Here is a 24,011-nt window from a genome sequence, read left to right as displayed (position 1 = left end):
CAAGGGGCTGGTGGAAGATCCGATGTTGCTTTTGCTAAAGGTAGGGGAAAAAAGAGTAAAAGCAACATTGGATCTTCCACCAGCTCCTTGTAAATAGGCTCAGGCAGCGGGGCGGTGGAAGAGGAGGCGGTGCAGGCAAGGGGCTTGCACGCCCGCCCCCCTGCGACACAGGGGCCTGCTGACGTCAAGGCCGCCCGGGGAAGCACACGCAGCGACAGAGCCTGAGAAGCCGGGCAGGGCTTAGAACCCATGGGGCGCCAGCTCCATCGCGCTGGCATGGAAAACTCTGGGCTGAGCTTGGTTTTTCCCTGCGCCCCAGCGCACTGCGTGCGTTAGAGGGAACATTGATAGTACTTAACTATTATTACTAACATTCAGAAAATATTAGCTGCATCTTTAATGCTGGTGAAGGTACCTTATAATGCTCTCACTAATGCTCTCTAGTAAACTTGTCCTACTGATTCTTACCGTTTGTTATCTTTTTACATTCTCTCTTCTGCCTAGTGAACCAAACCTGCTTGTTCGTGCCTGTAATCAGCTAGGCCAGTTTTTGCAACACCGGGAAACTAATCTTCGTTACTTAGCATTGGAAAGCATGTGCACGCTTGCCAGCTCTGAATTTTCACACGAGGCTGTGAAAACACACATAGAAACAGTGATCAATGCATTGAAGGTAACATTTGGTTCTGTATATTTCTTACGACTCTAATTCTTCTGCTTAATTGGTTTTTATTTTATTTGTTTAAATCATTTATAGAGCTGCCTATCTTATCATCTCTGGGCAACTCCCAGTCAAAAGTTAAAACAGCGTTAAAAGTTAAAAGTCATATTAAAACAATGAAACTAAACACATAAAAACAGCAAAAACATAGCACCAAGTCAAACTTCTGATATGCATTCTATAGGGTTTTTTAGCTAGTTATTTCCAAGTTTTTATTCTACTACTACAGGCTATGAAAATATTTTTTCCCTTGCAACCTGTTTAAAAGATTTCATAATCCACAATAAGGTTCAAGGTTTTTTTTTTCCCAATTAGGCCATGCCTGAACTATAGCCCCCATTCTGTACTGCTATGTCAAAATTTAGCAAATAGAACAATGCTATGTTGGTAATCCTAAGAAGAGCATTCTCTACCTATAAAGATGCAGAAAAGAGAGGAGGAAAGATAAGAGAGAAGAAAAAAGAAATGTGAAAGTTTATAGTGTGGGTGTTCCCTGCTTTCTGAAAAGGTGTGACTTTTGCATGAGCTAGGGCTGATCCTAACCACAGATAGACAATGTTTTAGGAAGAGGACATTCATTCCACACAGAGTGAAATTGGGAATAGTTTGTACACTCCATTCTTTCATCTTCTGTTTTTCTGTTGTGCCTCAATTCCAGTTCCTTCCTTGTTACTCCTTTCCATAGTATTGGCCTGGTCTGGCCCTTGCTGTTCTGTTCTTTGAGGCAAAAAGAAATGAAAAACTCCCTCCTAAACCTTGTACAAATGGGCAGATGGCCTATTTGAATCTATCTTCAGAACTGAAGATGGAATATTGTCCTTTGCCGCACCTGGACGTATCGGTTAGCTTAGAGCAGGAGTGTCAAACTCGATTTCATTGAGGGCCGCATCATGGTTCTGCTTGATCTCGGAGGGATGGGGCATGTGTGACCAGATTGACATCATTTGTGTCGGGAGTGTCTATGATGGCTGAGTGCTCTGCCAGTAAAAACAGGCTCTCGAGCTGCATTTGACAGCCTCCTGCAACCCTCTGCCAGCGAAAATGAAGCTGGGGAGGTGGGTTTGCACACAGCCCTTCCAAGCTCTGTTTTCGCTGGCAGAGGCATTGTAGCCTGTGGGCCAGATCTAAGCACTTTGTGGGTTGGATGCAGCCCTTGGGTTTTGAGTTTGACACCTCTGGCTTGGAGGATGGTGAACAGGCAGTAAGGCGTACAGCTTTTTCTTCTTTGCTATTGCTACTGTCTAAGCAAATACAGTGGTATCTCTACTTACGAACTTAATTCGTTCTGTGACCAGGTTCTTAAGTAGAAAGGTTTGTAAGAAGAAGCAATTTTTCCCATAGGAATCAATGTAAAAGCAAATAATGCATGTGATTGGGGAAACCACAGGGTGGGTGGAGGCCGTGTTTCCTCTCAGGAGATTCCTAGAGAGGCCCCACAGACGCTTCTCCCTTCCTTTTCCGGACCTGTTTCCTCCCAGGAGATTCCTAGAGAGGCCCCACAGAGGCTTCTCCCCACATTTTCTGGTTACAATTTTGGAGGCTCAAGTTTGTAAGTGGAAAATGGTTCTTGAGAAGAGGCAAGAAAATCTTGAACGTCCGGTTCTTATCTAGAAAAGTTCGTAAGTAGAGGCATTCTTAGGTAGAGGTACCACTGTACATTATATAGAGTTGTCCCTATTGTTAGGTTGATGCATCTCATTTAATCCTCGGTATTTTCTAATCAGTTCAAGAAAGATATTTGGATAAGGATATATACTATTTTTTTTTAATTTCATCCTTACTTTAAAGAGTTTCTGAGGAACTTACATATATTTTTCATTCATTGAATCATCTTCTACTTTGCCTTATGGAACCTGAATGGAACTTTAATTGTCCTAGCAATAAAACTGCTCTTTCAGACACTATTAATAGGCATTTTACGCTAAGTACTATTCAGACTTTTTGATGTCATGACAAAATTGCCTTTTACTCAGTCTGGTTCAGTTCTTAGTATCTCAATATTTTCAAAGTCTCATAGTATACATACGTGTTTGAAAATTATTTTCATATCTCTCCCCAAACATTTATTTAATAATTATGATGCTACTTCTAGACTGAGAGAGATGTAAGTGTACGACAGAGAGCAGTGGATCTCCTGTATGCTATGTGTGACCGAAGCAACGCCCAACAAATTGTAGCAGAAATGCTGAGTTATCTGGAAACAGCTGATTATTCTATTAGAGAAGAAATTGTAAGTTTTTAAAAATTATCTCAGCTTTCATTGAATGCTCTGCATGTAACATGACCAGGTTTTATTTTGGCGAACTACATATCATAGTTAAGAATTTCAATAGCAAACAAATTTATTTCAAACAAATATAACAATGAAGTTAAAAATAGTTTTGGGACTGGAATTATTGTTACTAGTTGGAAACTGAAATATATTTCTCGGATATTTACACTATTCAGAGGACTAACTAACATGTAGGCACATTAGTTAGGGAGTGGTCCTACATGGAGTTTAGCGTTACAGTAAGATTTCTTCCCTATTAAATTCGGCAACATTTTTCTTCTGTATAAAAACCTGGTGACGGCCTTGGTCAGTTCATTAAACTGTGTATTTTTTTTTATTTGATTAGAATATTTGTAGAACTATGCTATATAAGGCCTTTGTTGTTAGTTCCAAGATAAATGTTAATTTATATTGTACTAAATTTAATGTACTAAATTTGTTTTTGTAAATGCTAAAATAAGAAAGTACAGTGATCCCCCGCTCGTTGCGAGGGTTCCGTTCCAGGACCCCCCGCAACGAGCGGGTTTTCGCGAAGTAGCGCTGCGGAAGTAAAAACACCATCTGCGCATGTGCAGATGGTGTTTTTACTCCCACAGCGCTAGCGAGGAGCCGAAGATTGGGGGCGGCGCGGCTGTTTGCCGCCGGCATGGAGGGCTTCCTAGCAGCCCCCCAAACCCGGGTTGGGGGTCCGGGGGGCGCTGGCTCTCGCCGCTTTCGAGCTGAATCCGGGAGTGAATTCGCTCCCGGATTCAGCTCGAAAGCGGCGAGAACGAACGGCAAGGAACGGCTTTTCCACGCCGTTCATTCTCGCCGCTTTCAAGCTGAATCCGGGAGCGAATTCGCTCCCGGATTCAGCTCGAAAGCGGCGAGAACGAACGGCAAGGAACGGCTTTTCCACGCCGTTCATTCTCGCCGCTTTCGAGCTGAATCCGGGAGCGAATTCGCTCCCGGATTCAGCTCGAAAGCGGCGAGAACGAACGGCAAGGAACGGCTTTTCCACGCCGTTCATTCTCGCCGCTTTCGAGCTGAATCCGGGAGCGAATTCGCTCCCGGATTCAGCTCGAAAGCGGCGAGAACGAACGGCAAGGAACGGCTTTTCCATGCCGTTCATTCTCGGCGCTTTCGAGCTGAATCCGGGAGCGAATTCGCTCCCGGATTCAGCTCGAAAGCGCCGAGAATGAACGGCGTGGGCGGGCGAAGGGCGGGCGGCAGCGAGGAGTTTGCGTGGGCGATGGGGAAACTCCTCGCTGACGCCAGCAAGAGGGGGAAGACTCAGGGAAGCCGCCCAGCAGCTGATCTCCCGGTTGCCATCTATGCATGCGTGCCCACGGGCACGCATGCGTAGATGGTATTTTGACTTCCGGGTTGAAAAATAGCGAAGTACCCTGTTCGCAATGGTTGGGGACGCAATAAACGGGGGATCACTGTAACTCATATTCCTTCCTTCCTTCCTTCCTTCCTTCCTTCCTTCCTTCCTTCCTTCCTTCCTTCCTTCCTTCCTTTCCTTTCCTTTCCTTTCCTTTCCTTTCTTTCCAGGTACTCAAAGTTGCTATTCTGGCTGAGAAATATGCAGTGGACTACACCTGGTATGTGGATACTATACTGAATTTAATTCGAATTGCCGGGGATTACGTTAGTGAAGAAGTGTGGTACAGAGTAATTCAAATAGTAATTAACAGAGATGATGTGCAAGGATATGCTGCAAAGACAGTTTTTGAGGTAAGACTATTAATTTGGTAGTTTTTCCTACCTACAATCCATTGTACTCTATAATATAAATATTATGATACATTATTTTAAAAGTGTTGATTGTAGAATAGCTCATAAACATTTTAAAACTGTACGTAATCAATCGGGGAGGATGGAGTGTGTTTCCTTACTTTGCAATCTGTTTCCTTGAACAAACTTCTCAGGTTGATCTTGCCCTTAATTTTACCATATGGATTAATTGTAATTATTAGGGTATTTGGGGGAGGGGATCTATTACAAAGGCAGAATGTGGATCTAAGTATAAATAAGAACACCTCTACATTTTTTGGGGGAAAGCCTAACAGGGTTACTAATAAATCATTTTTCCTGTTTGTGTAATGTTTGTGTCCTTATACATCTGGACCCTAAGAGAAGGTTATGTACATAGCAGGCTATTTTTTTTTTATATTGGCCCAGATTTCCCTCCGCACTAGGTGTTCATGTACATTCTTTCTGAATGGGTAATATTTTCATGCTTCCCAAATGCCTTTTTCAATAGGCTCTCCAAGCACCAGCATGCCATGAAAACCTGGTCAAAGTAGGTGGCTACATTTTGGGAGAATTTGGAAACTTGATTGCTGGGGATCCAAGATCCAGGTATAAACATTATAATATCATCTGTAGCATAATCACGCTGAGACTCAGCTCAGGCGTCATATGACTACATGTATATTTGGATCTAGTTATCCCAGTTCTAGTCCAATTCCAGTAACCAGTACAACATTGCTGACTTTTAAGAAGTTAGATAACTCTCTCCAGCATGATCCAGTATAGCCAGATTTTATTTAGATTATCTCTCCCTTTAAAGCAGAGGTAAGCAATGTGTTTGGCTTAATAGGCAAGTCTATCATATTTAAAGATTTGATTGCAGCATATTATTATCCTATTTTTTAAAAGAAGAAAAGAATATTTAAAAAATAATGTTACAGTTTTAAAAAGTATGAGAATCAAGAGAAATGTCCATAGATGTACACAAATATAACTTTGCCTACCCCTGGTTTGAACATTAAAACAATATAAACCAGTAGAACTGAGTTGTGGGCCATCAACATCCCATGCAGCTGGTCATGGATCCTGAGGATCGAGAGACAGTTGTGGCATGGTACCCTAGGCCCATGGACCTGACACCGAGTCTGATAGCAAGGAGGTCGGAGAGGATGTGGTGTCAGAGGCTAAAAGCCAACCAGAGCCTTCTGCACCTCCTGAGGTACACATGAGTGACTCAGGAGAAGAGGAGGAGCCTCTTCTTGATGCTAGGGCACGCAGAGCTGCAAGAAGGCAGGAGTGGCTAAGCAAGAGGAGGTCTCTGCGTGAATAGATCTGTAGAACAATTGGCAACACTCTTAGACTATTTAAGGCTTAGCTACGTGATGCTTCAGTGTGAAAGTCAACTTTCGTTATGTTCCAGCTGTTCGCTTGGACTTCTCTCTTGAGATATAGTTTCAATGATAAATTACAAACTGGCAAGTTGGACTAATTACCTCTGGGCTTTCTGCTAACTCAGAGCCCATGAATGAGATCTGTGTGATGAAAGAAATGGTTTGTTTTGGTTTCTGTTTGGAATCTGGCTCATTGTGGGTACTCTAATTAGGAGCTGGCACCAAAATGATTTATTTCCTGATTTTTGCTGAACTTTTAAATCCAACCCTCACTGCTCCTAAAATGTTAGAATTAAATGCTTAAATCTTGTAAAATCAGTGTGTGTATGGGGAGGGGGGCATATTTCCTGGGAGGGTTCATTGTTGAGACAGAACAAACCGAATAGTAGAATAGCATAAAATTAGAAATTTAAAACCCCCAGCAGCAGCAATGTCTTTATTTCAAAACACAATATTAGGACTTTCATGCTTCCCTTTCCCCCCATCAAACAAATCATTATGAATGGACTGTTAGCTCTGACTCTGTTTTCTTTCTCTCGCCAAGTCCTCTCATCCAGTTCAACCTGTTGCATTCCAAGTTCCATCTGTGCAGTGTCCCAACTAGAGCGCTACTTCTTTCTACTTACATCAAGTTTGTAAATTTGTTTCCTGAGATAAAAACTACCGTTCAAGACGTATTGCGCAGTGACAGCCAACTAAAAAATGCGGACGTTGAGCTACAGCAGAGAGCTGTTGAGTACCTGAGGCTCAGTACAATTGCTAGTACTGATATTTTGGTATGTTATGTATGTATGGTTACATGTATTTATAGTGACGAACCTTACTTCCAAAAAGAGAGTTCGCTTTTTAAAAAAATTCTTAATGATTTTGCACTTAGAGGTGGCTTTGAAGGACCATCTGTCTCCTCTTCAACAGAACGCAGTGATGTGACCAGGGCAGTAGCGAGTTGCTACTGATGCGGTAGGGGACTGCACACCGGTAGCGACTGCCAAATTGGGCAATTTGCATTCGACTGTTCCGGTGCCCATCCTATGGGCGCCACCATCTTTTTTCTTCAATTTTTCATTTTTCTTTTCTTTTTTTGCTTCATGCACATGCACAGAAGCAAAATCTTGCGAGGGGATGAGCGCGAGAGGTTTTGGCAATTTTGGCAAAATTGCCAAAATCTCGCACGCCTACTCGCCTCCCCTTGCAAGCTCTCAGCACGTTTTTTGCTTCCTGCACATGCGCAGAAGCAAAAATATGCTGGGGGCACGCACACACATGCACACATAGCGCGCACACCCACGCAAGACAACTGAAGCTGCGTACACACTGCACTGGAGCAGCCAGTAATACCAATCCGCCCCAGATCAGGGCTGAACTTGGAGGGCCTTGATCATCCAAAAAAGCTTCCATTTGCCATTAGTGATTTGGGATGGTCTGCAGCTAGTCCTTAACTTACGACCGCAGTTGAGCCCAAAATTTCTGTTGCTAAAAGAGACACAGGGAGTTTTTGCCCCCATTTTACAATCTTTCTTGCCACAGTTGTTAAGTGAATCACTGTAAGTGGTTAAATTAGTAACATGATTAAATGACTCTGACTTCCCCATTGGCTTGGCTTGTCGGAAGGTCAAAGAAGGGGATCTCAGGACATTGCAAGCATCTAAATTGTGATCCCCTGACTGTGGGGACACTGCAATGGTCTTTAAGTGCGAAAAACGGCCGTAAATTGCATTTTTTCCAGTGCTGTTGCAACTTTGTGCACAGTCGCTACATGAACAGATGTAAGATGTAAGATTATCTCAGGGTCCCACAGAGTGGGTCTTCTCCTGGTCCCGTCAATAAAACAATGTCGCTTGGTGGGACCCAGGGGAAGAGCCTTCTCTGTGGCGGCCCCGGCCCTCTGGAACCAACTCCCCCCAGAGATTAGAATTGCCCCCACCCTCCTTGCCTTTCATAAGCTGCTTAAAACCCACCTCTGCCATCAGGCATGGGGGAACTGAGATACTCTTTCCCCCTAGGCCTTTACAATTTTATGCATGGTATGTCTGTATGTACGTTTGGTTTTATAATAAGGGTTTTTAACTGTTTTAGTATTGGATTATTATTATATGCTGTTTTATTGCTGTTGTTAGCCGCCCCGAGTCTGCGAAGAGGGGCGGCATACAAATCCAATGAAATGAATAAAATAAATAAATAAGTCGAGGATTGCCTTACAGTGCTGCACTGGCCAGACAGTTAGAAAAGCTACAGCAGCATCCCACTGTTCCTAAGCCGATGAGGCACTTTTTTATAGAACAGAGACCTTCCATCTTGTCAACTTTAAGACTTATGGACTTTAACTCCCAGAATTCTCTGACTGGAAAATTCTGGGAGTTGAAGTCCACCAGTCTGAAAGTTGACAAGTTTGGAAAGCCCTGCTGTAGAGGCTCGGACAGTTCTGTTACAAAGAAAGTACTTTTATGAAGTCAGTGCTCTTTAAGATCAGCATCTCATTCCCTCAGTTACCTGCTGCTGGCACCTTTTCCTTTTAGAATTGGTGCATCACTTCCATGAGTGCTGACTAGTTCAGCAGAGGAAAGGGGCAGAAACAATGGCAATGGTAGAGGAAGTGAAGATAGGGAAGAGGAGGAATTGCAGATTGGTGATATTCCCACTGCTTAAAACCTAAGTCCAAGGTACTTGAACCCAGGGCTCCTTTAAATGTTATGGGACCACTGAATAGTGATTTCCTTATTTAGCCAAAGTAAGGGCAACCTTCCCCTTTATGGTTTTTGGGGAGACCACTGCAATGGTACACACATCTACACCTTCTAATTGACAATTCGTAATTGATCCTAGTTACAGTGGTGCCCCTTTTCAGCAGCATTTCCAGCTAGCTTCTACCTTAAGGTTCAGGAGGGAAGTGTTTTTAATAGGAAAGTGAACCCAAGAACAAGTGGACACAATCTGAAGTTAGTTGGGGGAAAGATCAAAAGCAACATGAGAAAATATTATTTTACTGAAAGAGTAGTAGATCCTTGGAACAAACTTCCAGCAGACGTGGTTGGTAAATCCACAGTAACTGAATTTAAAAATGCCTGGGATAAACACATAACTATCCTACGATAACATACAGGAAATAGTATAAGGGCAGACTAGAGGTCTTTTTCTGCCGTCAGTCTTCTATGTTTCTATGTTTCCATCTCTACTTGCTGCTGTTGAACTAGCTGCACATATCCATTTTCTTTGCAAAGCTCCATTGCCCAAGGGGACTCTGAAGTGGAGAAATCAGATTGACTAACATTCTGGCTTCCACACTTGGCAGTCATGATATCTCTGCTTGGTGTGAAAAGAGCCTTCCGGGAAATCACCAAGGAAGGGAGACTTAGTGAACTGCTCCACTCTCTCCCAAGGGCCACCCATAGGGTGAAAAATAGTTAATATGGTCAGCACTCAGGTGACCTTCAGGTTTTGAGAGAGAGAAAGAGAGAGAGAGAGAGAGAAATCCACTCCTGACTTAAACAAAGCTGTTGCTATATGTTAAGGTATCAAAGCATGTTTCTTTACGTTTCCAAACGGTGGCTCGGTTTCTTTTTAAGGCAACAGTGCTAGAAGAAATGCCTCCATTTCCAGAGAGGGAATCCTCCATTCTAACCAAGCTGAAAAAGAAAAAGGGTCCCAATACAGTTACTGATTTGGAAGAAACCAAAAAGGAAAGAAGCTCGGATATCAATGGTAGCACTGAAGCCACCCTTGTAAATGCAAGCACGGCGGTAGGTTTATAGTATCTTTTTTTTGCTGTTTCAAAGGGGGGGATATCACTCTTGTGTAGACATTAATACTTAAGCAATTTCAGACCTTTACTGCAATATTGCCGATAATGTGATTATTAAAGGTCTTTACATGCCCTTAATTTTATGAGTTTTATTACTGCAGCCTTATTTTAACATTTTTATAATCATTTTCTAAGTGATAATTTATAATAATAAATAAAAACTCTCACCAAGAAAGTATCTTCCATTTGTCTTTATCATAGATGTTGTGTTTTGCTTAATAAATATAAATATTTCCAGAGAAGGACTTAGTATGTGTATGCAAAGTCACCCACTTAGTTAATATTGATCATGACTGAAAATAGAAGAATACACAAACCCACGAATGTCTTATGAGTGAATGCAGAGATACACAGTTTTCTCATATTTCCTGTACTTTTAGCCACTAGTATTCTTAAACAGACACCGAATTGATGGTTTTAATTCTATATTAAGATTTGCATCCATTTTGTGTGTAACAGGCTACGCACATAGGCTTTTTCCTTTACATTATCATCATCAGGTGCTCTGTATCTATTGCTCAAGTTTAACATCAACAGAACTCAAAAGTCCTGCTTGATCAGATTCTGCAGCTCACCTTCGACCTTTCCAGTCAAATCTGCAGGGTCTAAATATGGGAAGCCAAAATGGAACATGTGGGAATAAAAATTGGGAATCCTACCCACCGTATATTTCAGAGTATAAGATGCACCTTCCCCCCCCCAAAAGAGGCTGAAAATTGTGTGCGTCTTATACTCCAAATGTAGTTTTTACTAAAGCTTTTTTCCCAGGCCTAATGAGGTGTTAATGAGTGAAATTATCTTCCATGCTTTGCTAGCTAAGCGACCTTCCCGTCTCTTCTTTTTTCATAGCTGCTCCCTCCAACAATCGGGCTGGGCTTCTGTGCTTTAGAAGCCTTTTTTCAGCCCTAACACCAGTGAAGCAATCTTCCATGCTTTGCTAGCAAGCGATCTTCCACCTTTTTTTCAGCCCTAATGTCTAGATGTGTGTGTGTGTGTACATGCACTAAGTAAGAATTTAAAAAAAACTTTAGTACTATATTTATTTTAAAGTCAAAATGGAAAAACTGTGCTCTTCAAATTTGGCAACTTTAAAATATGTCAATCCCCAGCTCTGTCCAGCCAGGAAATTGAAATTTCTTAGTTGAAGACATGTATCTTATAGTTGCCAAGTTTGAAAAAGATTGTGGTGTAGCACCTGATCTTTCATTAACAGAATGAGGGGGGTATCTTGGTTCTGTATTTATTTAATATTTAAAATGCCTGTTGTTTATTGCAGTCTACTCCATCTCCTTCAGCAGACCTGTTAGGTCTTGGTGCAGCTGCAGTCACAAATTCTGTTCCTGCAACATCAAGTGGTAGCTTGTTAGTGGATGTGTTTTCAGACAATTCTGCAAATCCTGCATCACTTGCTCCTGGTTCAGAAGACAACTTTGCAAGGCATGTAATAAATCAGTGCTTCCATTTCTTCTATTCTTTTTCCTCTCAGGGTTTATATAATGTAGTTATTCTGTCTTTCCATGAAGTTTCAAAACTGTTTTGTCACTTTAAGTTGACTTGTATATGGCTTATTTTTCCAAAAACAGGATTGACTAACTTCTATATCCTCCAGATGATGGATTATTAAACTGGATAATTGCTATAGAGAAAGGACCAGCTCTAAACTTGGCAGTTTCTATTGGTATAGCGCTCCTAATTAAGTCCTATATATTGTGAATGTACATGTTTCCATATATGTTATTAGCAAGGTTAAATATTTTAATCAGATTACCTACCCTGCTCAAAATAATTTTTCAATAATTGGAAAGCATTTTCTTCTCTAAGGTAAAAATTCAATCTGTAATCTATCTAGATTCTTATGTCTTCTATTACTCTTGAGTATATTTCCTTTCCAAGATTGGAGTAATGTATATAATTGTTTAAATAAAATTTAAATAATTTAAATAATTCTTTACTTTTAGATTTGTTTGCAAAAACAATGGGGTCCTGTTTGAGAATCAGTTACTACAGATTGGTCTGAAATCTGAATTTCGTCAGAACCTGGGTGAGTTGAATGATCTAAAATTGTGATAATTGCTGTTTTAGATCTGTTTTTTTTAAAGTTATAATAGTTTTGTCATGGGTTAAACTCCCCCCAAAAATGGCTTTGGCATGGCAAGTTTTCAGTTTAAAGATAGTTACTTTGATTCCTAATGAGTTGCCCATTTTTTCAAAGCAAAGGATGAGGAGAAGCTATCCAAACACCAAAAAAAATCACCGAAAATACCCACCCTCCCTCCGCCAAAAAAAAAAAAGAGAGAGAGAGAGATGGTGCCGGGAATGGACCAGCACAGACAGAACTGGATCGATGATGCCATCTTCATTTCACCAGCAGGTCGCTAATGGTTCGGGTGATCTTGGTCTGAACCAGAAGGAACTTGGTGTCACTGCAAGATGTTGAAACCATTTTAATGGCAAGTCAGTTGCCAAGAGCCCCAATTGTAATCACTTGACTATGGGAATGCTGCACCAGCCATAACTTTGGGGACTGGTAGTAAAACCCTGTTCTTCAACACCAATTTCAATTTCTAACAGCTAATGAATCAATGGATATAATCTGAGGATTACATGTATTTTAAAACTAACTATAATGGTTTCCATGTTTCCCAAATATCCACCCAGCACATAGCATTTGTTTTGAAAACATAAATAACCATTCATTTTCTGCTCAAAAGCTCCCTTCACAATTTCACATGACATTTTGAAGACATAACAAATACTTTTTGGTGAGATTTTTTATAAATGTTCTTAGTGGACTTCATCGGTAATGTGGATTGTATGATTAAGACATTTTCTTCTTTCTTCTAGGTCGTATGTTCATATTTTATGGCAATAAAACTTCCACGCCATTTTTAAATTTTGTTCCAACATTAATCTGTTCAGATGATCTTCAGTCAAATATCCTTTGTCACTTATATAAATGAGTTACATTACATTCCGGACTACAAAAATATGACTGTGTTACACTATCAGGCATTCTTTGTTAGTTTAGTACAATGCTCTTGCTGCTTTGTTTGCCTGGCATATGGCTTTAAAAAGCAGGAAAAAACCCTTTCAAATTAGCCATATAATTATAAGAAACTAATAAACTAGTCTTGAGATTGTGCTTGTGAGAACATAAGAACTTAAGAAGAGCCATGCTGAATCAGGTCAAAGCCCACCGAGTACAGCATTCTGTGTCACACAGTGGCCCACCAATTGTTCTTGGGGATCTTGAGCAGAAAGAGAAGGCCAAATTCTCCCTTTCCCTTGACCCCCAACAAATGGTACTCAAGGGAATCCTGCCTGCCTCAACCAACATAGAGGCAGCTCTTGGACATCCGTTTCAATAACCACCATGTAAATGAAAATCAGTACGATTTTTATTTAGCAGAGATCATGATGGAAAGAGAGGTTCAGCTGCTTAAATCTGTAACAGGTAGAGTGTGTGATGTTTTCCTCCATTAAGGAAAGATAGATGGTGAAGATGGGGATGTGTACTGCACAGTCAGAAAAGAAAGAGAGCTGAACTGAAAGAAAGTAAATTATGGAAGTACTGAGAATACCAACCTAACTAATAAGAGAGATATGCAAAATATGTCTTTTAGACAGGGAAAGCAGATATAAGTGCAGGATCCCTTTTCCAACCATCTCTATGCATATTGGTCGATAGTCTACGAGCAGAAAGCTGGTGGTTGTATTCTGAACGGTGTTTCTAAGTTAAAGATCACAGAGTAAGAGTGAGATGATAAAAATAATTCTACTTGGAAGGGAGATGGGCCTTCCATAATTAATCCTATGCAAACTTATACTTTTAAAATTAATTTTTATTCATTCTTAGTGATTTCATGGACAAATATCCACTAACGTGACCTGTCTATCGCAATAATTTTTAAGTCTTCTAAGCAACCTACAGTATTTTTTTGGAGTATAAAACATACCTGAATATAAGACGAATCTTACTTTGGGGGAGGAAAATAGGGAAAAAAGTCTACCTATCAGGTATTCATCTGGCTAGCGTCCTTAGTCTGTTCAGCTTCAGCACATTATTTTATCCCTGCTTAGGGCTGGAAAAGCCTTTTTCAGAGGGAGTATGAATGAAAGCAAACCTGCAAAGACTTAGGGCTGGAAAAAAACTTCTTCAGAGAGAATAGGAAGCCAGGAAGATCATTAGCATCTAGTTAGGGCTGAAAAAAAGTCTTTGAAAAAGCTACATTCGGAGTATAAGATGTACCCAAATTTTCAGCCTCTTTTAGAGAGGAAAAAGGTGCCTCTTATATTCTGAAAAACATGGTATTTAATTCCAGACATACTCTTAATCTATTTATATCCGTTCTACCTATTTTAATCTTGCCAATCCTTTATGACCAGATTCAATCTTTGCAAGGGTCAGCAAAAGAAGACTAGAAGATAAATATGTTTCCTTAACTTATTACATCTGAATCTGCAGACTAAACCTGTTGACCCCACTGTGGAAGGAGGTGCTCAAATGCAACAGATTGTAAATATTGAGTGTATATCAGATTTCATGGAAGCGCCAGCCTTAAACATTCAGTTCAGGTATAGTATGAACATTGCTTTTCATTTAAGCGCACTTCTAGAGGAATAACTGCAGTAATCCATTTCCATGAACTCACAAAAATGTGTATTTTGTGACCTTAAAGATTAGCTTATTGATGATGGCGTAAACTTTTGTGGCCTTCAGATATAAAGCATAATTGTGTGTGTATGTGGGTGTGTTGGGTTGAGCAAAGAGTTGGGAAAAAAATGAAAGAGGAACAAAAAGGAGTAAGTTAACTATTAGCAGCAGCTATTCACAAAGCACATGGTTCTGCCACAGTAATTATTTGAAGGGATTAATATTATCATGTATTTCTGCTTCATAGATGGGCAAATTAAACATTTTGATGAATTTTAGTTGAATTTTTTTTCATGGGGAAATAGGCTTGACTTTATTTTGTACAATACAGTAGTACCTCTAGATACGAGCTGCTCCACATGCGAGTATTCCAAGTTACGAGCCACGAGGGGAGAGAAATTTCTGTTCCAAACCCGAGCTCAAATTCGGGATACGAGCCGAGCGTCCACTAGGTGGCGAAAGAATCCTTGCTTCTGGTTATATCGGAGGGGAAAAACAAAGTCTAAAGCCATTTGTTCCAGATACGAGTTGTTCGACATACAAGCTCCCTTCGGGAACGAATTAAACTCGTATCTAGAGGTACTACTGTAGTCTTTAGGCCAGGTCTCCAAGTCCCTCTTATGAGTAATATTTATCACATAGTCATTTTTAGAATAAGTAGGTACAACTGTCTACATCTCTGCTTTTCATTTCCCTCTTTATTTATTTATTTATTTATTTATTCTGCTCAATGGGTTTATTTATTTTTATTTATTTTATTTTGTCAAGTACATATTGATAGTATACAAAGATATAACACTGCTTATATACATGATATTGGTACAAATAAGAGGTTTACCCAGATACACCCATATATCTCCATCACTCCGTGAGCTGCATCGGTTTCCAATTCGTCTCTGAATGCAATTTAAAGTGTTGGTCATTACCTACAAAGCACTACATGGCTTAGGACCAGATTACTTTACGGGACCGTCTTCTGCCTCATATGTCCCAGTGGCCAGTCAGATCCCACAGGGTTTGCCTCCTCTGGGTCCTGTTAGCTAAGTAGTGTTGGTGGGCGGGACCGCAGGGAAGGGCCTTCTTTGTGGTGGCCCTGGCCCTCTGGAATCAACTCCCCCCAGAGATTAGTACTGCTCCCACCCTCCTGGCCTTTTGAAAGGCTTTAAAAACTCAGCTTTGCCGGTAGGCCTGGGGGCGTTAAGTGATAACATCTTGCTTCGGCCAGTAATGTGTCAGTGGAGTGGATGAGTGATGGATGATTGTTTTTTAATATTGTGGTGTTTTATAATGTATTTTTTTTCTACTTCTGTACGCCGCCCTGAGTCCACTGGAGAAGGGCAGCCTATAAATTTGATTAAATAAAATAAATAATAAATAAATATCATGTAAAACGTTCTGCCATCAGGCAACACCTTTGAAGCATAGAACCTGATTGCTTGGTCTGGTCATATAGACAGAGCCTGCAAACGGTCCCTACTCCTTGCAAAGTTCATGGATGTGGGTAGGATGGCAATCATTCTCAGTGGTGACCTCCTGCTTTATGGGAAATCTCCCTTTGGGAAACACATGAATCTCCTACATTCCTTGCTTTTTGTAAGCAAGAGAAAAATATCTTCTTCTGATGTGCTTTCACTGAGATGATTGGGATCAGCAAACATAATTTGCTTACTGTGCTGACCTTAAATTTTGTGTTGTACCTATTATTTGGAAGAGGAGAGTTGACAATCCAGTTTGGGATGGCTGCTAGTGAGGTACTTGTTTAAAACAATAGTCTGGGGTTGTTTTTTAGGGATAATAATAATAAAATAATAATATTATTTTAAAAGGTGTAAATGGGTCAAATGGTTTAAAAATGGCTACTTATGAAAAAACAGGAAAGAAGATTTTCTTTAAAAGTTTTGTCATTGCTGTTTCCAGATATGGAGGAGCTTTACAAAATATCTCCGTGAAGCTACCTATCACGCTGAACAAATTTTTCCAGCCTACAGAAATGGCTGCTAACGACTTCTTCCAGAGATGGAAACAACTGAGCAAGTAAAATTATTTTAATCTTGCATGTCCTTAACTGTTATATACTATATTACTTTTTCCAGGTTGTCACTTGGATTTTAGTGAACACTGACACCTAGCTCAAATACAAAAGGAACCTCTTTAGATGTAAATTCATGAAGGAGAATATTTGTAACTCAAGGTCGAAAGAAGGAATCTTTGGGGCTCTCTGAACTTGGTTGGTTTTTCTGTTGTTGTTGCAGGTGTTTCATTGACTAAACCGGGTAACATCATGTTGTTGTTGATGATGATAATAACTAGATTGGGTAATGAAACATCTGCAAGAAAACAACCAAGCTCATTGAGCACCAAGGATTCCTTGTAAATTCATGATTTATTTCTGTAGGAGCCAGGTTTGACATCCTTTTCCACATCCTTTTTTCCCTGCAAAGCAATTCAGTCCTACTTTTGAGTCTGTTTTTTGACTATGTTTGGCTACTTGCCCTACATTATTGTTAATTTGGGATTTTATAAAAAGGGCTACCATTTTGCAGCCACATACATTGCCTTTTCTCATTCAGAGTTCCATATTAAGTAGACCTCTGGTGGCATACTGCTCTCTTACTTCCTTCTATCTCATTATTCTTCCTAGAAGAGCAGTCCCAAACTGTGGTACATTTATGATTCAGAGATAAGTTAAACAGAAGAAGCCTGCTACATTTGTGTAAGGCATTTCAGGCGAGAGGCTGTGCCTCCTCTAACACAATCTATAAGACTGTGGTTTACTTTAACTTGATTGAGTATGTCACAGTGATTCACAATAAGTTTACACAACTTAATAAAGACACCTAAACTACATTAATATTATATGTGAACCCAGTGAATATCTCTTTGGTTTCTATGACTCCAGCCTATCATGAATGCTCTGTTAGGTGACTCGTGTGTGGAATCAGTGTACGAAAGAGAATAGATTTAAATAGATGGCTAAACAAATGTTATACTGGCCATGCTATTTCAGAAATTCGGAATGTCAATATTGGAACTCACATATTCATCTCCAGTTAGGAAAATTTCATACATTATCAAAAACAGAATGATTCAATTTATTCTTCCAGGTTTAGTATAACATGGACTACTTTAGGTACTATCTTTTAAGGAGCTAAAATTAAATATAGAATTGTTTAATAAATTGCAAGCATTAATGTAGCAGAAGCTAAACAAATTTTATCTTTCTGCATGTCCATTTATTTTGGTGTCGGCTGAAGTCCTGGAAAATATTTGACACTTCTTCCATCTCTCTATCCATATGTCCATATATTTCTCTATCCACATAGCTAAAGAGCAGCCTACTTACCTAAAGATACCTGGTTTTGGTTCATTGGTTAGACCATTGCTATGTAAATCCTATAAGTTTCATTGTTTAGCAGAAAGTGCTATAAGCATCCATGTATCACACTGCTACTTCCGTGTAAAATGTGTTAACATTTTGCTGCATAAATATAATAAATATGAACTATTAATACTCTTGATGTTCTTCATAGCCCTCAACAAGAAGTACAGAATATCTTTAAAGCAAACCATCCAATGGATGCTGAAATTACGAAGGCAAAAGTAAGTATAATGATTTATCTTGCCTCAACAGTTCTATTTCGCCTTCAAGCATAGTTGTTTCTGTGACTTCAGAACTTTATAATAATGGAAAATAGAGCTGTTGTCTTTCATTTGTTTTTTAAAAACACCTTATAATGATAGTAAAGTTAAAGCTCTGGACATAACAGCTTACACAGCCATACTTTAAAAAAATAAATATCTGGACATTAGGAGACAAAACAGCACGGGACTCCATTAGTTGGTAATTGAATGGTAGGAAATTTGCATTGCTTCTTACTTAAACACACTTAAACAGCCAAAGTTTTGTTCTACCACCATAGTATTTCAGTGCTTCTTAATTTTGGTATCTTTTTTTTCCCTTTGTCTTTTGAAAGATTCTGTTTTATTCATTAAGAAGTAGAAATTTGTTGTGCTTGCTGTGCTTACAAAAATAAAAAGATGCTTTAAAAAATAAAACAAAAAGCTAACAAACTATCATTTTTTAAAAAGACAGAAGGAATTTATAAACTTATTTTTTCATTAGTAGCGTTTTGTTAATCATCAGCTATTCAAAATAATGCACTACACACTATGTACATTGTGACAATCTTTAAATGCATCTTTCCCTTGTCTATATTGTATTACCTGATTCTGAAAAAAATGTTTCCCCCCAAAAACAAAAAATAGATTTCATCAAATTTTTCCTTTTCACTATCAATTATTTTTTAGTGCCCAAGTCAACATTATTTATGTCTAAATGTTTTTTGGGTGATTCGTTAGTTTATTTCATCTGGTAAAACTGGTTTGGATATTTGATTTTACCATATTACTATATTTCTTTCTTTAGTGCATACTTCTGCATTCTTTGTAATATGGAAGCTATCTGAATCTTAATGAAATGTTTGTTTAGTATTCTGTTCAGTCATATACATTTTATATGTCTCCTTCCTTTCTCCATCTGTATGTTGACTAATGGCTGTCAATTCAATTAAATAAAATTAAGTAATTCATCTTTTACAGAGATGCATTAAGTAAAATTAAATCCATTTTTACAGATCATTGGCTTTGGCACAGCTCTACTGGAAGAAGTGGATCCTAACCCTGCTAACTTTGTAGGTGCTGGCATAATACACACAAAATCAATACAAATTGGTTGTTTGATGCGTCTTGAACCGAACCTTCAGGCAGAGGTAATTCATGTTTATTTTATTTGTCAAACCAAGAGCATGTATCGTATGAAATAATTAATTTTCCCCATGTGTATTTTTACAGGAATCTTCTAAAGTAAAATAGAAATTCTAGTGTTTTTTACTGCATGAGTGTTAAACATTCTTTGTCCTTTCGTTCACCAAATGCAGACATAGTGCTTCATTGAAGATTGTGCTCTAACAATATACATGCTAGCTGAGTGGTTTAACTAAGACAATGCAAAGTGTTCTGGGCATGTGCAGAGGGTAAAAGAACCCAAATGATGGTGGGTGGGTGATGCCTTGCGCTGTGATCGCTACCAGCTCTACAACGACCAACCAACCCGCCCGAACCGGGAGCATTTCACCTATGATGCATACATTTTATAGCACTCCCAATACTAGCTTTGCCATGTATTCATTGTACAGCCTATGTAGACAATTGGTTTTTACAAGATTGCATTCAGGGTGTCGTTTATTATTCAGACAATCAATTGCATTGGGATGGAGTACCATTCTATACAGATTTTGGGTTGCCTTTTTTGTACTGTAAATTCTCCAGGTGAAACAAAAACCTCTTGAACTTGTATTTTCTTATTTCAGACTTTTTAATTTTGTGACAGCTTACCTGAAGTTGCTTTCCATTTCCATTGTGTGCATCAGGGAATAAACTTCTTCTTTTTTTTTTGCCAAAATGCATGGACTTGTAAATATTGTGATAATGATTGTACAACATGTAGCACTATCACTTGTGATATATTAAGTTTGGAGGATGTAAGACGTTTTGAGTACCAATCAGATTTTTCAGGGGTGGGAGCAGAGGAGGCAGGAAAAGATTGCTGAGTGAGGAAAATATCCTTGTCCTAATGTTCCCTCTTATCAATACCCATCTTGTGTATATAAACCAGAGGTCTTCAAACTTGGCAACTTGAAGACTTGTGGACTTCAACTCCCAGAATTCTCCAGCCAGCTATGCTGGCTGGAGAATTCTGGGAGTTGAAGTCCACAAGTCTTCAAGTTGCCAAGTTTGGTGACCCCTGATATAAACAATGTTATATCTATGTATATTACAAATATGTACTTGACATAGATAGATAGATAGATAGATAGATAGATAGATAGATAGATAGATAGATAGATAGATGATTGATAGATAGATGATAGATAGATAGATAGATAGATAGATAGATAGATAGATAGATAGATAGATAGATAGATAGATAGATAATGGATAGATAGACAGACAGACAGACAGACAGACAGACCGATTCTAAAACATCTAAAATTGTTACAGAAAACACGTACAAGCAGAATAGGAATTTGGGCAATTTTAAAGCCAATCTTTATAAAACTTTTTATATTATTATTTTTTCAGATGTACCGACTAACACTACGAACAAGTAAAGAAACTGTCTCACGAAGATTATGCGAATTGTTGTCAGAACAGTTTTGAATCTTAACTCAAGACCAGCTTTGATTCTTTATTTCTGCCTGTTTTTCTTGTCCTGCTCCAGGAATGTCCTGTGCACCAGTGTCTGCATAAATAACTGCCATCACATTCACATTCCTGCCTTAAAGGACCTGTCCCTCTTATGTGAATAAAAGATGTGTGTAATGTAAAGTTACCTAAATGTGAAAGTATTTCTGGCACAAGGAGGCCAGGAGGCATTGTGTTTGTCACCTCAACTATTTCAGGCATTTTGTCAGGAGTTGGTTTTATGATGACTTACCTTGATTAACAATGATCTAAATGAAAGTTGTTTGAATTTCCCCCTGGAAATTCCAATGTAAATTGCTAGTAATATTGTGATCACTTCTCCTATCATTGCTTTGCCCCAGCAGTAATCAGTAAAGTTCTGTTTGATGAGACTGTGCAGTAGCTATCTTGCTGCTGTATTCTTTCTCAATCTTAGGCAGATCAACTTTTGAGAATGTCCAAAGTGCATCAATGTAATGTGATGGGAAGTCAGGACTGTTGTAATGAATCTCACAGATGTTGGATTTTTCAAAATAGGCTATGGGCATTGACCTTGAGTACAGTACACAGAGGCATAAGGATATTATTTCCCCCTACCTCAAGCAATTTGTTTTAAACAGTTTTAATTCACCCTTCCATGTCCTCCAAATGAAAAATTACCAAAGAGTAAAATTCTCATCAAATGCTGGAATAAAGAATCAGAATTATTAGATTCACTGTTTCTAGAGAACTCTAGTTAATCCATTATTCACTTGGAGTGTATTTTTTCTAAAAAATCACATGGAGCTACACTAAAAAAAATCCCAGAGAATCTATCTTTCTATATTCTCTAGCCCTGGCTGTTACTATTGATAGGCAATTTCAATGTAATATTTTTGTTAGCATTTGGGTGGGTCACACAGATACAGAAGTCTAGTATATCCAGGTCCTAAGTAAATTGTTAGCTTTTGAAAATATAATGGTCTGATAATTTCTTTTTGACATCACAAGGTTGCGTGCACTGTTTTAAGAAGGTTAGCAATGATATGATCTACTGTGCATGAGAAATGCATTTGTAATATATTCCAGAAATTCAGCCTGACATCTTTTTTTAGCAAGTAGAAATAAGTTTCAATCACACTTTTCTGAAATGATTCTAAAAGGGTTATCACAGTCACCCAGTAAAGCAAGAAAAAAAGCAATGGTATCTATATTGCAATAAATGTCCTTGGGAGTTTAATCAGCTTCTTTTTTTTGAAGACAAAATTACATGTCTAAGCCAAACAGAACTATTATCCAGATGCCTCTAATTTGAGTACTGAATTACTGGGGTTTTTTGCAAGCTTAAGGTAGATTTGTTGGGCTCCACTGAATTAGCACATTTTGATAAATGAAATGGCATTAATTTGGTCATGTAATGAAACTAGGATAACTTCCAATATTCCCCTCTCACTGGAGAAATTCTAAGAGTGATGATCACAACAAACAGGTTAATGCATTCTCATTTTTCACATGGAACTGGAAGCCATTAAAGCAAGGGATAATTAGAAACTTGTCATATAACATATTAAGAAGATCTGCCATTTAACTTTTAAAAGGGTAGTTCTGAAGGCACTGTGGTTGCATTTATTTAGTATCATGGCAAAGCACTGGTGGTCTTTCCTGTGCAGTTGTGAGCAAATGTGATTTATCCATAAAAAGATAAAGATTCCAAATCAGCTGATTTATGTTTCCCTAATGGGGAACAGAATCGAAGTACAGGTATATACAATTTAACTTTATTGGGATAGGTTACTTGATTACCAAAGTTATATATCCTCTTTATCAACCAGAAATAATACTTTTTGTGGCTAAAACAGTATTAGTAATCCAAGTGCAGTATTTGTTATTGACTTGTGAAAGATTCCTCAACTGGATGATGAAATGCTGTAAACTTAGGTCTACATTCCGGTATCTATGTATAACCATTTCAGTATATGAAAAGTGGATTTTCAGCTTATATGGTCAATTTCATTATAAGTGTATGAATCTGAAAATACATAACTCTAATCATGTTACCTTTAGCAGAAAAAATAAATGGCTAGAAGACTAAAATTATGTTTCCTCATTCTCAATTCTAAGAACTTTCAATGCATCTATTTTTTTAAAAAAGAAATCTCTTTTGACACCAATGCAAAATTACAGCTGCGTGTTGTTTAGCTGGAGTTGGTCTTTATACCCTCTGAGTCCTCCCCAGGAACCTAGGGTGTTGTAATATATCGATGGGGTGTATGTATATCATTATTTTTATTTATTTATTTATTATTTAGATTTGTATGCTGCCCCTCTCCGCAGACTCGGGGCGGCTCACAACAAAGTGAAAACAATTTACAACAAATCTAAATTACTGTTTAAAAATATTTTAAAAACCCCATTTTCTAAACAAACATACCTACAGACATACCATTCATCAATTGTATATGCCTGGGGGAGATGTCTCAGTTCCCCCATGCCTGACGACAGAGGTGGGTCTTAAGGAGCTTACGAAAGGCAAGGAGAGTAGGGGCAGTTCTAATCTCCGGGAGGAGTTGGTTCCAGAGGGCCGGGGCCGCCACAGAGAAGGCTCTTCCCCTGGGGCCTGCTAACCGACATTGTTTAGTTATTATTACTATTGGTCACACACTCAGATGTTTAGACTAGATTTGACATTTTTATCTCCACCTATTGAGTCCTTCTCAAGGATTTGGGGAAGGCAAGTACCGTGTTTCCCCGATAGTAAGACACCCCCGATTGTAAGACATATCGGGGGTTTCAGGGGGGTCGGCTAATATAAGCCATACCCCGAAAGTAAGACATATGTCTTACTTTCGGGGAAACACGGGGGGTATTGCCGCCAGATCCTCTCTACGTTATGCTTGCTTTTGCCGCCGCCGGCAGTCTACGAGCGTCCACTGGCCGCTGCTGCAGTCACTTTCTGCCTCTGCTGGAGCCGGCTGTGGTTTCATCCTCTGCTTGGAGAGGTAGCATCCTCTGCTTGGAGAGGACTTTGGAAGTGACGCCGGCTGCTGTACCAGTTTCTTTCCTTCTCCCCCACCCCCATTTTTGTAAGGAAGCGCTGAAAGACACCGCGGAACTTACCGCTGAGTAAATTTATTATTTTAAAGCAGCCGGCGTCACTTCCAAGGTCCTCTCCATGGCAACTCCTGTCTTGTTTGCCTTCGGACCCCAAAATACCC

General features: G+C 39.2%; 1 protein-coding gene across 2 annotated transcripts in view; it reads left to right on the top strand.

Moving 5' to 3' along the window:
• AP2A2 (adaptor related protein complex 2 subunit alpha 2) overlaps window positions 1–22,890 on the top strand; it is a 74,301-nt gene extending 51,411 nt beyond the window's left edge. For both annotated transcript variants that reach the window (XM_070765202.1, XM_070765209.1), the window contains exons 9-22: window positions 505–673; window positions 2,814–2,951; window positions 4,530–4,712; window positions 5,242–5,339; window positions 6,666–6,897; window positions 9,685–9,858; window positions 11,197–11,357; window positions 11,879–11,961; window positions 12,765–12,854; window positions 14,372–14,495; window positions 16,492–16,608; window positions 18,105–18,174; window positions 19,209–19,343; window positions 20,716–22,890. In XM_070765202.1, the coding sequence (XP_070621303.1) occupies window positions 505–673; window positions 2,814–2,951; window positions 4,530–4,712; window positions 5,242–5,339; window positions 6,666–6,897; window positions 9,685–9,858; window positions 11,197–11,357; window positions 11,879–11,961; window positions 12,765–12,854; window positions 14,372–14,495; window positions 16,492–16,608; window positions 18,105–18,174; window positions 19,209–19,343; window positions 20,716–20,793 (1,852 nt within the window). In that variant the 3' untranslated portion in view covers window positions 20,794–22,890. The remainder of the gene's footprint in view (window positions 1–504; window positions 674–2,813; window positions 2,952–4,529; window positions 4,713–5,241; window positions 5,340–6,665; window positions 6,898–9,684; window positions 9,859–11,196; window positions 11,358–11,878; window positions 11,962–12,764; window positions 12,855–14,371; window positions 14,496–16,491; window positions 16,609–18,104; window positions 18,175–19,208; window positions 19,344–20,715) is intronic.
• Window positions 22,891–24,011: the final 1,121 nt, after the last annotated feature.

The sequence above is a fragment of the Erythrolamprus reginae genome, chromosome 1, assembly GCF_031021105.1.
Source record: "Erythrolamprus reginae isolate rEryReg1 chromosome 1, rEryReg1.hap1, whole genome shotgun sequence".
NCBI lineage: Eukaryota > Metazoa > Chordata > Lepidosauria > Squamata > Dipsadidae > Erythrolamprus > Erythrolamprus reginae.
The sequence above is the reverse complement of the archived record's forward strand: the minus strand, read 5'-3'. Positions and strand labels throughout refer to the sequence as shown.